General features: G+C 44.1%; 1 protein-coding gene across 1 annotated transcript; it reads left to right on the top strand.

Annotated features, from left to right (window-relative positions):
- Positions 1-1,620: 1,620 nt before the first annotated feature.
- On the top strand, positions 1,621-12,392 carry LOC307249090 (RNA-binding protein 38-like). Its single transcript, XM_080025719.1, has 4 exons — positions 1,621-2,030; positions 4,161-4,284; positions 4,776-4,830; positions 10,679-12,392. The coding sequence occupies exons 1-4, from the start codon at positions 1,818-1,820 to the stop codon at positions 11,007-11,009; spliced, it is 723 nt and encodes a 240-aa protein (XP_079881845.1). The 5' UTR covers positions 1,621-1,817; the 3' UTR covers positions 11,010-12,392.
- The last annotated feature ends 4,640 nt before the right edge of the window (positions 12,393-17,032 follow it).

The following is a 17,032-nucleotide window of genomic DNA, read 5'->3' on the forward strand; positions in this document are numbered from 1 at the left end:
CTCTGGAAAACATCTGTATCACATTGACCAATCCTGTCTGCTTGTTTTGATGCAAGTTAACCAGCAGGTGGAGCATTTTGCCTTTCAGTGTGTGAACTCCAGCAGTTTACTGTGCTGAGGTCAGAGAGCCAAGCTGGACAAATGAGATCAAAGCAGGACCGTGGGGGCTCTTCATCCAGGTTTAATCCTTTTGACAGGGATGCCCTGGAAATAGGGGCGGTTTATCAAGAGGATATGAATGAGGTAGCACGGGCAGCTACAAAGGCCATGTGTTATAAGTGAACCAGTTCATAGATGAGAAGGTGTGAATTTATTGAGGTCATTAGGGTATCACCTCACTGTCGGCCTGACCCTCTATACTTAGCAGTGGAACTCCAAGGCACCAGGGGCGGGAACATCTGCTACTGCCACAGTTCACTAGCTCCTCTCATCTCTCTCTCTCTCTCTCTCTCTCTCTGGAGGTGTCACTGGTACCAGACCTCCACACCACTGTCTCCTGTACTGTTCAGTCAAACCTGCATCAGGGTTTTTTCTTTTTGGCTGGTTGATCAGTTCTCCAGGCTGACTGCTCTCATGGTCATACACAAGGTGTACTAACTGGCTCCTAAAAGAACCAGGAGAGAAATGTTTGGTCAGTCAAGCATTTAGAAAAACTTGGAAATGGATTGACCTGTTGCTTCGGACCCCTTCCTGCACGGACGTTATCAGTGTCTGTGTGCAGCATGTACAGTAGAGGCATGCGGTAAAGCATTACTAAGGCACTGGGAAATATGGGCTTTGAGCTCAAGCACACATTGTTTTGGGTTTGGTTTTGCAAATTGTAACAATGATTTGCCTTTTATTATGGCGTAACATGAAGTGGCATGTTGTGGCAAGCCCAATGAAAAGTGTAATAAGCCATACAGTAATTCAAACCTGCCTCAGAGCTTTGATATCCCCTCCTAAATTGAGTTAGAAGTAATCACTATATTTATACTAAGCACTTTTAAATAAATCTTCCACATGTATTTGGCTACTACAACAATATTCAGGACCATAATAGAACAAATGTTCAAGACCATATTAGGAAGATTTCAAAAAGATTTAAGTCATGCTATGTAATGTTGTGTTCGTAGGCATGTTTCAAGCAAACCCTGCACCAAGCCTAAGTTGTGTTTTTAGATGAAGTGGCGTGGTTGTCCTTTTGTTTCAGCTACACTGAGGTATAACTTTATTAGTCGCACAAGCACAACTCGTGTGTGTGTTTCCTGCTCAGGATGTGCCATGTCATGATTACAGAAGTGAACAGTAAAAAAAAAAAGCATACTTTAACTGCTGATTTTTAATGCTAGGATATGTGATTCAGGCCAGAAGCTGAAGTAATAACTTCCTCATTTGAGTAGTACAATGCACCATGTGGCTGAGCCGCGCTTTCAGTCGTACAGAAGTGCTTTTTCTTTGTGCTGGTAAAGGACAAAAGCAGGTGCAACGAGGCGCCGGAGAGGGCGGACCAATGGGAGGAGCCGCTGCACAATTTGCTACTCAGCGGCAGAGTTGATTGGTCAACAGTTATGTGTGGGCGCAGCCTCAGACACGGCATATAAAAACTCCCGGCACAGTTTCTCAGCGGCAAAGGAGCAACCAGTGTGCGCGCGACCGGAGGGACCCCGCAGTGTGAACTATAGTGGTCAGCAGGTCGCTCCAACTTTAAGCCAAGGACAGCACGAGAGGGGAAAATACCACACGATATATTTAGCTTTGTTGTTACCGATGCTGGGACGTTGCTAAGCGCTTAGCGAGTCTTCAACGTGCCTCCGGTTTTCTCAACGGCTGACCCAATGCTTCTGCATCAGTTCATGAACGGAGCCCTTGAAGCCATGCATCCCACAGCGCTACAGAAAGACACTACCTTCACCAAAATCTTTGTCGGCGGGCTGCCGTACCACACGAACGATGCCTCGCTCAGAAAATACTTCGAGGCCTTTGGGGACATTGACGAGGCTGTGGTGATAACGGACAGGCAGACCGGTAAATCCAGAGGATACGGCTTTGTGAGTACAAACAAGAAAAGCCTTGAGCCAAAATATCAATTGTGAGACCGACAGTTGGCTCTCACTCCCAACTTTGAACACTACTATCAACCACATCACAAGCTATATTCTGTATTTCTGCCACGCAGCTTAGTCCTTAGAGATTGTTATCAAAACATGCTAGTTTCTTGTTGATGGTTAGTCTGTGACCCCTCTCTCCATTTAATTAAAGTCTATAGGCCTACTTGTTTTATCTTCTGTATAATCATTCAGCTATGTGTCAAAAAGGTAGAGCCCTCCTCCCACACACACTGAAGCTTACATGCATAATTGCACAGCATCTCTCTTTTTCCGCATGGCTGGCTGTTATTTTAGCCTAATGAGGATGAGGGATCCCACATGTTGATGGGTAACTAAGAAGATTATATTTCAGCATATGTCTTCTGTCCAGCAACCCCACACCACCCCTCCAAACCCCCTCAATGGAGTCATCCTCCTGATCAGAGCAGCCCCAGCTTGTGCGTGTGCGTGCGTGTGCGTGTGTGTGTGTGTGTGTGTGTGTGTAAAAAAAGCATGTAGCCTTCTTCAGGCTTGTTTACTTTTTGTAGCAGTGGTGAGGTTGACCTTGCACACTCTTCCCTCCTTTGTCAAGGACCGGGGCAGTTGCTTGTAGAAATTCCATCATCAACAAATTGTTTCACCCCTAACACAAATTCATGTTAAATTTTCCACTGATCTTATCTTTTTGTGTGCGTGTGTGTGTGTGGTCAGGCTAAGATGGATAAAACTGTTGAATTTAATTAAACAAAGTAGACTGTTACTAGTCCAACCTGCCTCCTAATCTCAGCCAACACTGCAAGGTGGGAAACCTGCTGTTAACCAGTACATTAAATACAACTTGATCATTGGCCAGACTAATTGCTTTAGGTCTAGTTATATGTCCAAGGTCCCTTGTGATGTCTCATTTAAATCTACTCTAATAGGTAACTTATCCTGTTGCAGGAAGATAGCGACTGTCAGTCTGTCTTTGACACAAAGAACAGAAGCAGCACAAGAAATGCAAATATTTACCAGAACCGTGGAAAGAGAAACATCAGCTCTACTGTCAGGCCAAAGAAGGAATGGAAAACTGTTATGTGTGCATGTTTACTTCTGAAGGCAGAATTGTAAGACAATTGCTCTCTTGTGTTTACACATCAGCGCCTTAACTCTGAGGAAAGCTGTCCTGTTAGTCTAGTGGGTATCTCTAACGGCTGCATACCGAGTCCTGCGTTTCAGGTTAAACAGGCTCGGGCCAATGTAGGTGAAGCCTGGGTCGAGACATAAACATGTTGTGCACCATGAGGCAACCTGCTCATTCTGTTTTCTGCACGTTCCAGTCAGAGTTGGCTTGAAGAGGGAGGTGCCCCAAAACTGAGCTCACCTTTTTTCTAAACACACTTCAGAGGTGGATTAGTAGAACAGTTAGAACTCCCTCCCTCTCCAACAGTAATGCTCTCCACTGTGTAAACACAGACTCTGTCCTTCCTGTGTGTTCACAACACAGGCCCTGGAGTGGGCTTTGTTCCGGATCCTTCCCCTATGAAGAGGCATACTACTGATCTTTAAAAAATGTCCCCATGCACAGCCCTAGCCATGGCCTACATTCCCTGCTCGGTCCACACGCCGGGGTGGCTGAACCCTCTGAGTTGGCAGAATGTGGCAATCAAAACAGAAGGGGCCCGTCTAATGCCAGGAAGGAGGGAGGGAGGGGTGGACTAATACCAATCCCCTTAATATTTTGTCCCTAATTGGATAAGCTCCTTGTAGCTCTCCCAGATATTTCAGCAGGTCTGCCCATGACTGAGTGAGTGGCACTCAAGTGGCTGACTGGCTGCTGCTGTGGGCAGTTTTCAAAGCTCATCATTGTGCTTTGTTTGTAGTTTCTCTTTTTCCTCCAACAAACAGTGGAAAGCCCGTAGGGGGAATTTCATGATGACACCAACAGACCATGGCCTCTTTTTTTTTAAATGCATTTCGACAGCCTCTGGTTTTGTTTTGCTTAAATAGTTAATGTGTCACCAGACCAGACTGCCATGCAACCATCTGTTTATTACATGAGAATGTTATCCTTGTGAGACCGTGTTGACGAGTTTGAACTGTTTTAACCAGGTGACAATGACAGACAGAGGATCAGCCGAGAGAGCCTGCAAGGATCCCAACCCCATCATCGATGGCAGGAAGGCCAATGTCAACCTGGCCTACCTGGGTGCCAAGCCCCGCAGCATACAGACAGGTGAGATACATGTTTCAATTATAATAAAACTGTTGCAATAATGGTTCCTTAATCTACCAACTGTGGTCAAAGCATAGAACATTAGACCCTAATAAATAATTCAAAATAAATAAATAAATCTGCAAGAAACATGGTTTTAAAAACCAGAGAAGCAGACGGAACATGTTTGTTTGTTTGGGATGGTTGAGACATCTTAATGCAAACTTCAGCTTGTACCGTCTCTGGGACATAAGAAACCATTGACCAAAGACAAATCCATACTGTCTACATGCAGCAGATGTTTTTACATACCAAATAACATTCACTCTTCTCAAATACATGCATGTTTTCCTCTCTTATTGTGCATTAGAAACGGTTGTTCCAATTGTGGTTGGTTTGAAACAGGCACTGCCTCTGTCTCTGTCTCTCTCCATGCCCTCTGTGCATTGTTCTCTGGTCCTCCTCTGTAAATGCAAATGTGTGCGTCTGACAGCCGGCCTCCTATCTTCCAGGCATATCCATCGGAGTGCAGCCCATTCACCCGGCACTCATCCAGAGGCAGTATGGGTAAGTGAGCGGGAGTGGGCGCTTGTTGTATATTCTCTGGTGTTGCTCGCTGTGGGACGCCACACTGGGCTACCGTTTCTTTCACAAACGGGGCCTCTGGAAAGTACATGTCAGTTTCTGTGTCCACATGCAACTCCAGCAGTAGTCCATTAGCATATTGGAGTTTTGCAGGGGCCGGGAGGGCAGGGAGACGGTTCACATATCCATGGTAATAGAAGAGCATTCCTAGGATGAATGTGTGACTCGCTTATTGGCCTTTGTCAGTAGCCTCTTGACTGGTGTACCTGCCTGAGTGGGCTCTGTCACTCACAAGGCTTCCTAGAAGCGGCCTGTGTTGTAGAAATAGCATGGTCTGCTGAGCAGCTAATGAGCATTTCACTCTCCTCACCCCCTACAGCTCTCTGATATCATCCCTCATCAACTTTCACACTTGACACAACCAGATCTGTCCAAAGTTAAAATACCATGGGAAGTCAAGTTGAGTACCAACCCATTTTTAACTTTTTTTCTGAGTAAAGGATTAATCCATTTATTTAAACCAATATCCAACAGATAATCTATGAAGAAGCTAATCAATATTTTCAGTCTGAACTTATATTTTTTAAGGGTAGAGCCAAAGCATTAAACTGGTAACAGGTTATCAAAATCGTTGCTCATTAACTTTCTGTTGGACATGTTCAGGGGGGGGGGGGGGGGCAAACATTCACTGAATCCAGCTGGGTCAAAACAAGCAATTTGAATGAGTCATCTCGTCCTGTGGGAAAATGTGCTGGGCACTTACTTTGTACTAAAGTAAATGGTCCATCACATAATCAAAAGCATAATTTTCAGATAAATATTTAGTGAAACCATGAGCAGCTACAGCCCCACACGGCTACACCATATATGACTTGAAAGCATGTGAGCATGTCAGAGCTCCATGGAAACCCCAGGATGGTCCATGGGGACCAGGACAAAATAAGAAACTTTAGGAGGTTATAAGAAGTTGTATATCAGCCATAGTCACTGTAAATCTCAAGGTCCACTGGGGACGGGTCCCATCGTGTTCCAAGACCTTAGGAGGAAACTGGAAAGCCCCTCAATGTCCACGCTCCTGCTACCACAGTGAGCATGGCGGGCATTAAAAACCCTGAGGCCTATGAAATGTGGAGCCCACTGTTGCTTGGAGGCATGTGTCTGACAGGTGCTGGCTCATATTACAGCCTTTACACCCCCCTATAATCTCCCATGACCACCACCCCAGAGACGGAGAGGCGCACGGAGCACCTGTCCTCCTGCCTCTGAGTTTCCTCTGTGTGGCGGGTGACAGACGCAGGCCTCCCTAAGATGCAAGAGTGCACAAGTGGCTTTTCTTTCATCCCCTCCTCCCCAAACCCCTTAACAACATATGGTCTGAAGTAGGATTTTAAACAGTGTGTGCATTGTGTGGTGACAGTGGTGCACTGGTTTGGACTTGTGCTGTGTTTGTGTATGAGTGTGTATAGCTGTGGTCAGCAGATGCCAGGGACTGAGGGGGTCAGCGAGGCCAGGAACATTGTTTTGATGGGGAGGGGAGGAGTTGACAGTGTGCTCGCAAAATTCATCTCCTCCTCCTCCACCCCGTCCACTTCCCTAAGCTTGACCAGGTCACATGGTGATGGGCTACCCCTTATTTTTTAATTCTGTTTAGCGCTAATTTTAACTTTAATTTATTCCACTGTGTCAGACACTGAAAACTGACACCTCTGTGAGACTGGGGGGAGGGAGGGAGGGAGGATTAAAGACGAGATTTCGGGGGAGGGTATTCTGGAGGTTGATTCTGGGACTCATGCTTAATGAGCCTGTGTTCCTTGGGAAATACACCTCTGCAGGTGCCAAACAAAACACCTTTTTCCCCTTCTACTTTCAGAGCAAATTCAACATCCTCTCAAACAAAGAGGGAAGGGAGGGTGGAATATCAAGTCCTCTTACAAGTATTGTAAGGTGTTGTTCAAATTCCCCCACCCGGTCCGGTCCCATCTGTTTTCACACTTTGTGTTGTGTGGTGAGTCATGCGCGGAAAGGTCATTTGTGATATTGTGTAGAAATATGTAGCCCCTCGGTGTGATATCGCCCTGGCTTTTTCACATGAGCTCATTAAGTGGCCTACGCGGTGATTATACCTCCACTCTGTACTTGTAATTCTTTATTGGCATCGAATGTTTTGTGTCTAGTGCCTAGTGCCTGGCATCTGCAGAGTGGCACTATGTCAAAGCCACCCTGACTGGCCGTCAGCACTAAACCAGCTGACCTATGGTCCTGTGGCCGTCATCCACACTCCCTTGCCACTGTCCCGCAATCAGTTTGGCATCTGGCATCTCTGTGGCCCCCGGGAGCTCGCTACTGTCCCTAACTAACTTGCCTTGGTCCCTGACCCTCTTTTCTCTTTAGATAGAAGAAGTTCAAATGACAACCAACATCTCTATCTCTCGGTTCACGCCAAATGTATAATACATGTGTCTTTGTCTCTCCTTAACTCCCTTGATTAAATGTGGAGTCGGGGATTCTGGAGAATGTTATTTGTCAAAATCCCTTTGTCAAAAACCGTAAATATCTCTTCCCAATCTGCTACCTGTCTGTACTATGTGCTCTGTAAACAGGTATGTTAACAAAGGGTATTTAAACAAAGGGCGCCTACTATAGCTAACCACATGCCCGTTTACAGAGCTAAGGCTATGTATAAACACTGGATTTATTTTCCAGAGCAAACGCACTACCGACCGGTAGCGGATTGTAAGGGGATATTCGCCGATTTTGACAAGTGGTTTTGTCAACAGACATTGTCCAGAATTGCTGACTCCACCTTTAAGGCAAACTGCCTGTGGTAACACACTCCCAAGGCCACGGTAAAGGCAGGCTCATTATATGTGATGCCAGTGAGAGCATACATGCCCAACAGCACAATGTATGGTCATGTTTGGAGGCTGTGTGTTGGAGTGAATGCCTCTTTGTAAGTAGCTCAATAGCAATGTTAGGTCAGATTGTGCTCGTGGGTGTGGGTTACATTAATTTGCTTATGGTAACCGGTACATGCCACTCTTGTCCATCACTTCTTTTCCCTTTATATGCCAACCCCCAGTCAGCATCTGTAACATGTTTCTACTTTGCCTTGGTTTGAAATGTTGTCCTTGTGCTGCATTTATGCTGGTTGCTTAGTTAAAGCACTTTGTAATATTGTATCATGGTGGGATCCTTTTTATTTTTCAACTCTTAACTTCTTTCTACAATGAGATTACACATTTCTGTATCCCCAAATGCCTCTTGTTCACATCCCTGTGTTGACTTACTGGTACAATTAGGATCTTTTTATTTTATTGCTGACAATAATCACTGCCATCCTCCTGTCCAACCTTCTGCCATGCTGAAGTTGACCAGCGTACCAGCAGAAGATCTGAAGATGCCCACAGTACAGGACTAGTCCCGAGGAGGGGTTTGACACAAAATGTCTGCCCGTGGTCCCCCCTCCTTCCCCCCCATCAACCAGCCTCTCTACAAGGTGCCAGTGATGGCTTGAGAGTGCAGTGCAGTGGTGTGCTGTGATGGATTGAAGTGTCTTTTTTTTTTATCTTTTCCCTTTTTGTGTGATATGAACTGAAGAGGTTATGCTGATTGCGGTGTGACTCTTTCCCTATTATGGCATGCTTTGGGGTTTGCAGTGGAAACTGGTGTGGGTGGGTGTAAGAGGAGGGAGTGGTGGGGGCTATTGGAGATTGTGTGAGTGTGATGACATCCCTATCCATGCATGCTTCCCTCTTTTGCTGTGTTGACCTCGTGGCTGCCTCTCATTACCGATCCTCTTCTTCTCCTACACTTGGTAAGGGGGAAATAGACTGAAATTGTTATCCAGTCGGTGAAAGAGGTTTTATCAGTTTTGAGATGCAGCTGAAGAGCGTACATCAAAAATACTTTTGATGACGTTTTGTGTGTGTGTGTGTGTGTGTGTGTATATTAATATCATATTAAGAGTAAAAAAAAGGAGAATTCTGTTCAGCTTTTAAATAGAAGAGGGGTGTTCTCTCTGCCACAACCATCATCAAACCCTGGAGAGATACTTCAGGTCCTGCCTAAAAATAAGCTCCTCTAATACCCCCTCTCCCTTCCCTCTATGGACCAAGTGGCAAAGACATAAAGAGAAGGAGAGACAATACAGTCCCCTCAGCTCTCATCAGCTCCATCTGAGTGGTGGCCCATGAGGCCCGCTGGAGCCTGACACTATAGCCCTGATGAGCTCCCTGGCCACCTCCGTCGGCTAGCTTCATCACCTGTGAGTGAGTCTGCGTGTGATTTTAAACACCAACTAGCAGACTTCAACTTCTCCACAGGTTCATGCACTTCCCCTGTGTGTGTGTGTGTGTGTGTGTGTGTGTGTGTGTGAGTGTGATTGTGTTCAGTGAGTGAAGAGCAGCAGCTGTTAAAACACTCGGCTGATGCCTGAGCTTGAAAACCTGCCAGTAACGGCTGACTCTATCATTCAAACCCCCCCCCCCCCGTCTACCTCGGGAGGCCCTGCCCTAACAGGTTTTGTAGGTTTCACTAACTGACACAAACAGAAGGTTGAGTCACCTTCGCCTCCTAACCTCCTCCTGCTGCTCTTCAGTTTAGTATTTTAATAGCAGAGGATATCCGTGTGAGAACCCCCTAAAGGAATAGTTCAACCTTTTTTTTTTTTTTTTTTGATTTGTAGCCTCACTCTCTGGTTCAAGACATGTCGACAGAAGCCATTGCTTTGACTGTGTGTGCATGTTTGAAGAAGAAATGGGCAAAGGTCGCTCATCTCTAATTAGCTTATCACAAACACTGGTAGTCAATAGGTTAGTCTGCCTCCGCTAACAGTCGGAAGATAAACTTTACAACATCACTAAACGTTCCTGTGTGCTTGTTGTCACTTGTTTATTTACTATTTTTATGTGTAGACCACTGCCGCCATGCTTGTCAGTAGGTCAACTACAGACAACGTCTGTGTTTACAAGTAGATGCATGAGCACTGCACAGATTCCTTGTGTTTGATTTTAAAATAACAAAGTACAAAAAACATCCCAATAGTCCAAACAAGCACACAGGAGCATTTTGTAATGTATTAAAATCGCTCTTCTGACTGCCGGCAGAGGCATACTTCCCATTGACCATCAGTATTTGTGACAAGCTAACTAGCGATGAGCGACCGATGCCTATTTCTCCTTCAAAAATGCACACACAGGTTGCGTTCCGAATCGCATACTCTTTCTTTTTTCTATTCTACATACTACATCCGACGATAAAAAGAATCTAGTTAGGATGCAGTAGGCATACTATTGGGACATACTTTACTCTCTTATTTCATCATAACATTGCACCTTGATCTTGCCTCTTGCTTTTATATCCGTCGCATCCCCGTTTGTTTTCATATGGAGGCTTCGTCGATGTGACGTCACTTCACGTGGGCACTGGATTGTGGGTCAGAATCGCCCAAATAGGATGCACTTTTCAACACTAACAATCTTGGCCGCATGAAGTAGGACATCCGGGTACTTCTAACCATCCTAAATCTGGCCACAAGAATCGGGACATCCTAAATCTTTTTTCTACATACTATATAGTAGAAAGTATGCGATTCTGAACGCAACCACAGTTAAAGGAATGGTTTCTGTCGCCTTGTCTTGAACCTGCTAAAAAAAACAAGCTAAAAATGTAAAATGTTGAACTATTCCTTAAGTTGAGAACACCTCAACCAGAGTTTGTATTCCCTCTGGGAGCAATATGAACAAAAGAAGCCAGGCTTTTGTATTCCTCTGCTCTGGTGCCTCAGCCTCTCTGTCTTACCAACTCCCCCCCTCTTTGTTTGTGTGTGCAGGATGGCCCAGCAGTACGTCTACCCACAAGCCTTCATGCAGCCCAGTATGATGCTGCCAACTCAGGTTTCCTCTTCTGTCAGCAGCAGCCCTTACTTGGACTACAGCGCGGCCTACAGTCAGTACGCCCAGGCGGCCTTTGAGCAGCAGTACCCGTACGCCGCCTCCCCGGCCGGCTTCTTGGGCTACAGCTACGCCACCAGCCCCACGGCCAGCGCAGGCCCAGCCACCGCAGCCACAGCTTCACCCACCGTCCACCCAACACTCCCCTCTGCCCAGGCCTTCCTACAATATGCCCCGCAGCAGCACATCCAGCCTGACCGCATGCAGTGAGCCGGAGAAGGGAGCACTACAGGGGGCAGTTGAGGATGAGAACGTGGACAGAAGATGGCAAAACTACCCTATGTGGGAGATGACCCAGCTATGGGGCTTTCAGGAAAAAAAAAAAGGGTGGGACTATTGCACTATACGATCAGGAATGAGCTGTTTTGCTCATTGGTTAAAGGGGGTGGGAGGAGGGGTTCGGAAGACTGTCGAGGTTCAGGTCTAAAACAAGCAGAAAGTATGTGGTTGCTTCCAAGGGCTTCCAGAAGCTGACACTTCATTATTTTTTATTATTATTATTTTTATCGTCCTTTATAATTGTATTATTAATGTAATTGTCAAATGTTTGTTTGTAAGCCATTATTATCAATGTTATCATTGGCTCAATCAGTGGAAGTTATGTATGTGTGTCTATGGTACATTATTGAGGATGTAAGAGCTGTTGCCTGGGACAACACCTCTTCCCCATCCAACTCCAGAGTATCTGGGGTGGAAGATGGAAGGGCACTGCTGCTTTTAGGACCCTGGGGAGGCGGCAGTTAGATGATGGGTGAAGACGGCCTCTGAGCCTGTCTGTGGTGCCATCAGCAGTGACTCAGAGCACTGGCCCCATGAACAAACCTCCAGCATTCAGCTCCACACAGGACGACGACGAGAGGTTTCACCTCAAGGACAAAACGAGAGAGTTCAGTGTATTCAGATGTGGGAGCACCATTGTTTTGAGACTGTGATGTCAGGACTACACTTTTTTAATTATTTTAAAGTAAAGAGGCCTTAATAAAGAGAAACTTCTTTTTCTAATCTCCTGATTTTTCAAGCGCCCCCCCACCACAACCACCACAGAACCAAGTGCAGAGAGCCCTTGTAAACGGCCTTGGAGTCAGTCTCGTTAATCTTGCTTACTTTGGTCTTGATTTCAAATGGATTGTAGATAATCACATGCAGTATGTGTGGACAATGGGGGACCAGGAACGCTGTGTATATCGATGTTTAAGGTAGCTGACACTGAGCTCAAACACCAGTGTATCTTTTTTTTCCGTTGTCACAAACTGTTGCATTCAAAGGACATTCATGTACAGCATTTTTTTTTTTTAAGTTTTCAGTCATCAAGTACATTTATAATATTTATATGTAGGTATTTATGAGGTACTAAGTTAAAATAGTTTTTTGTTTTGTTACGATGACCATAGTTGTGGCACTGATGTCCTTTAACCTGCAGATCCACAGGTGTTGTATCCATTTTGTTTTCGCCCTGGCAGTGGACTCGGCTCGGATGCTTGTTAGTTGATCCTTGACTGGATGCATCAGAAATTCTCTAGATTGTTTTTCAATAAATATGTCTTTTACAGTCTCTTCAAAGAAGCCATACCAAAAAAAATTAAAATAAAGACTTTGTACTTATAGATGCCTCTTGACTTATTTTTTTACCAAAACTAAATGTCAAGAAAGGGACCTTCACCCATAAAGTTCAAAATGTCAGCAGGTATTTTTGTTTACAGCATGTGTTATTGCAGTGTCACTGTATTGAATGATATTGAGCAAAGCGTGTGGGGTGAGAGGGTTCAGTCATGTGTGTGCTTGTTATCAAGGCTGTGTGTGTGCTGTAAGGTCCTGTATGAGGGAGGGGGGGTTAGAAGGCCCAGAATTTTATCAAGCCTCAACACCAGCACCTGCCATGAGGGGTGCAGGGTGTTCCCTGGGGCCAGCACATTCGCTTTCATTCTGTCTCGCTGTGAGGTTTGTGGGAGGAAAAAAAACAAGCAGTTTGTCCTAAAGTGGTTACATGCCTTGTCATCCTAAGCTGCAAGTATTGTTTGTTTTTTTCACTCTACTAAACCAGCTCAGCTAGTTCTGTTCCCCGCCAGTGTCTCTACATGTTTGCTTACATCAGCTTCTTTGGAAGATGTGTAACTTCTAAAGCCCACTTAGGCCCTGAGAACAGAATCCAGGCAAAGCTGTTAAACAAAAACAAATGTGTTTTGCCCCCCTTCTTTACCCAGGGTGTAATTTGTCTACCAAGTAATAATTAAGAGTGTGGCCTGATCTTCAGTAGATGTTTTTGTGGTGCTTTTTTCAGGTGATTATAATCTGATCAATTATAGTTAGGTTGTCTTTAGTGTCCTGTCTTTGTTAGAGGTTAACTCACACAATTGAGCAAAATACTAACATGTTTGGGGACAAAATTTGACCCAATAGTCTACAGCAACGCTGCCATGCTCTGGGATGCTGAAATTGCTTTTACCTTATTAGAAATACAGAGGGATCTACAAAGAAATGTCAATTAATCTTGAGAGGGACTTGAATTACAAATTTTCATGGCAATCCAAACATTCATTGCTGAGATTTCTGTCCGGCCCAAAACTTGTTGAATGATTGATCATGAGACAGACCATAGTCCATTTAGCTACAACGTGGGCATGGCTAAAGTAGAGATGGTAAAGACCCCACATTCTGAACCGAGTAGGTTTTGGTGCCAGCCGCGACTGAATTTGTCTCTATATAAGAGACAAATTAAACGTAAATTGACTAATTAATGAATAAAATGTGTGCAGTTGTACAAAATACATCATGTTTTTCTTTCTTCTGTGAGTGGCCGGAGGCTGTGTTTGTGCCTCGGAACAAGACATGGCTTTACAGTAAGTATAAGTTATTTAAAAAATCTTGATAGAAGCCATGACAGTGTGTTAGGACATTCTGTAGAACCTGACAACAGAAAGGACAAGCTGCCATTTTTACAGCTGAATCATGTCACAGATTTTTAAACACGCTTCTTCGCGTTCTACAGAATTGATGTCCTTGCTGATTCTGTGTTGAGTGGTTGTGACTGTTGTGAGGCGCCTCTGGCCCCCCCTCTTCTCCTCACTTTGTCACTGTTTATCTTTCACTATCTCGCCTCCCTGTTCTCCATTTTCTGATCTCTCTCGCCCATCTATTTGCTCCACTTTTCTGCTTGTCATCCATGTTTTCTCATCTCCTTCCTTCACTGCTTACAGTCACGTTTCTCATCGTATTTCTCTCCCTTCCCCCCCCCCCTTTCTTTCTTATCCTTTTCTCCTTCTAGCATTTCTCCTTGTGAATCACACCGGAGAGGAGCAGAAACAGAGCTGAGTGTCAGCTTGATGAACGAGGTCATACAGGCCCAGCAGACCTTGCAATGCTGAGTCACCAAGACCTCTCTCTCTCTCTCTCTCTCTCTCTCTCTCTCAAATTCAAATTCAAAAAGGGCTTTATCGACATGAAAGTTTTAAAAATATTGCCAAAGCAGAGCATCAAATATATTTAAATAAATCCAAATATTCAAACAATACACAATATGAACGATATATACATTATGAACATTATTAGTTATATACAGTGTGTGTGTGTGTGTGTGTGTGTGCCTCAATCACTCACTGTCCCTCAGGTTGTGGAATGTTAATACATACTGGGCAGTGGGCAGCAAGATGTGCCCGGTCTCCTTCTCCGAGGAGTATTTTTAATTTGGAGAGGTCGTTCAGCTCTTTGAAATCTGGTACTAAAGAGCTGAACTTGTTCAAATACAATTTTCTTGTATCATTTAATTTTCTCTCTCTCTCTCTCTTTCTTTCTCTCTCTCTCTCTCTCTTTCCCTCTCAGCCTTGGCCCCTAGTCTCTCTTTCACGTGCACATAGAAAGTGGGTTCGGTCAAACCTCACTCTCTGCACGCTTCTCGCTCTGTCATGCAACCCTGGCGTCAAGGGATTCCTCAGAACTGTCACAAAAACAGTCGTGGCTTATCAGTCCTTGGCTCAACTATAATCAGAATGAGCCATAGAGCCCTCAGGGCCTCAACACCGTGCACGTAGGACTTCTTTGAGGTTGGCATCATGTAAAATAATTTATTCTAGTTGCATCATGAAAATTGTTTTCAGAAATGTTTTCCAAATTATTACACATATAAGACCAGTAAAAAAGAACACATTTCCCCTTCATTTCAGGTAATCTAACTGAGTAGGCTACAAATAACCAACAATACTATTATTTGTGCCTCAATCCTGTGCACAGCTGCATGCTAACTGGTTTTACTATTGTAAAGTACATACCTAGGCTCTACCTAGACACGAAAATAGGATTGAATCAACAGTGAAGTTTTGTCAAGCAGAAATAATAAATCTACATTGATGCCTGACATTGACACAAAATTGGAGCGCTCGTTATTTTTAACGTCTAATTAACGTCCGATTTTCTGGATTCTCATGTAAATAACATGAGAAAAACCTAGATAATTTTTTTCTGTGTATAAGATACTGTTACAGTATGATCAACTACAGCAGAACAAAGTGGAATTGTACCGTTTTATTTACAGACTAAATGCATTTGAATTGATGTATATATGGCACTCTTGGAGACCCTCTTGTTCAATCTTCTTTAGAGGTTAATGCTTTTTAGACAATCATAAATACCCATATTTATGAGCTCTTTATTTTGTTATGAGCCATGATCAAGCGTACTTGATTTCACGCGAATGCTCCTTTATTTAATGGCCCGTAAAACCCAAGCCAAGCATCTTACACCTGACTAGATGGATTCTCCTGTGTCTGCAGTTTAGCGCATCACAGTCCATTCACACATTGGTCTGTCTGGGCCTGCATAGTGTTGGTGCCGTGGCGTCAGATAGGCCTCAGATACCAGCTATATTTACCCAGGCTCTTAGAGCAAATCACCAGACCCCAGAAACCCATCACACACGCTCTACTGTGGCCTTTTTCCGCACCAATAACCCATTCAGATAACATGGAGAGAGCCTGGAGAGGGTCAGGTTTGAACTGGAGGTGGAGAAAGTCCTGCTAGAAAAGAATGATGCAGGGGGTTGCATAACAAGAGCAACCAATGCATCCAGTCCTATGGTCACCAGTCAACAACTTTAGATGTAGTGGGGAAATACAGTACATTCTAAAAAAAAAACTGCTGCACAGTTAGTTTTTTAGTTATTGTTTTCTACATTGGTAAATTATAGCCCAAGCAAAGTAGGACAAATTAGATCAGCGGTAAGAGGGAGGAACTGGAGTTCCCAATGAAGAATTTCAGTAGGGATAGCTGTGCAGCGCTGTGCTGTGAATACAGATGAGCCCAGCCTACAAAGGTGTTGCATATTTCCTGATGATATGTTGGAGAATAAGCTAAACCAAAATAATCATAGGAGGAAGAGGAAAAGATAACAAAAACTCAGGGCTGCAATTCCTACGTTTCACAGAAGATCCAAGCCATGACAAAGGTCTGCAGGATAAAAAAAAGAGGAAATAACTGGTGCTAAGCTGCCATCCTTGAATAAGTGGAGCAACCGGTTCATTCAAACTAACACTGAAGAATTCCCCTGGTTCAACCAGTAAAACTAGGCACATAGCACCGTCTTAAATCAACATGCTCCTGTCTTCTACATAAACATGTCCCTTTATCCCTGTGACATAGCTGGCAAATGTTTTCACTGACCTAGTCAGGGATGTGGGCTGCTTACACGATGAAGGTGAATGTAGTAAACAATTATGTCACAACCCTTTAAAGTGAAGATGTGTAACTTTGATGAACAGCAGACACTGTGCCCATACAGTCAGAGGTAAAGGGTTAATGCAAAAACACACTGTAATAGTGGCCCAATTAGAGAGTCACATTCAGAAATGTAAACATCTGGATTTTGCTCAAATTAGCTAACATTATCGACCATAAGATAATGGTCATACCAGATTGAAAAGATAATAGCAGCAAGAGCAGAGCAGAGTGTACTAAGTTGAGAAAGGGTGCATGTCATTTCTTACGAATTCAACTTTTTATTTTGTAGGAAAATAAATGAGCTATTTCTTCTGAAAGAGATGCCATGTAATAAAAAAAACTCCTTGCAACTAAAGAGATTACTTTGCATCTATTTAGTTGCTCAGGTTTTTTTAGGCATCCAAACAATGATATAGCATGTGCACCACTTCATTCCCTGCACTTACTCCCTTATATGGAAGCAATATCGTGAGAGTGATATTGCAAACTACGAAGAAAAAATAAACATTTGTTAATGTATACAACAT

This window comes from Ammodytes marinus (assembly GCF_949987685.1).
Source record: "Ammodytes marinus genome assembly, chromosome: 4".
Taxonomy (NCBI): Eukaryota; Metazoa; Chordata; class Actinopteri; order Uranoscopiformes; family Ammodytidae; genus Ammodytes; species Ammodytes marinus.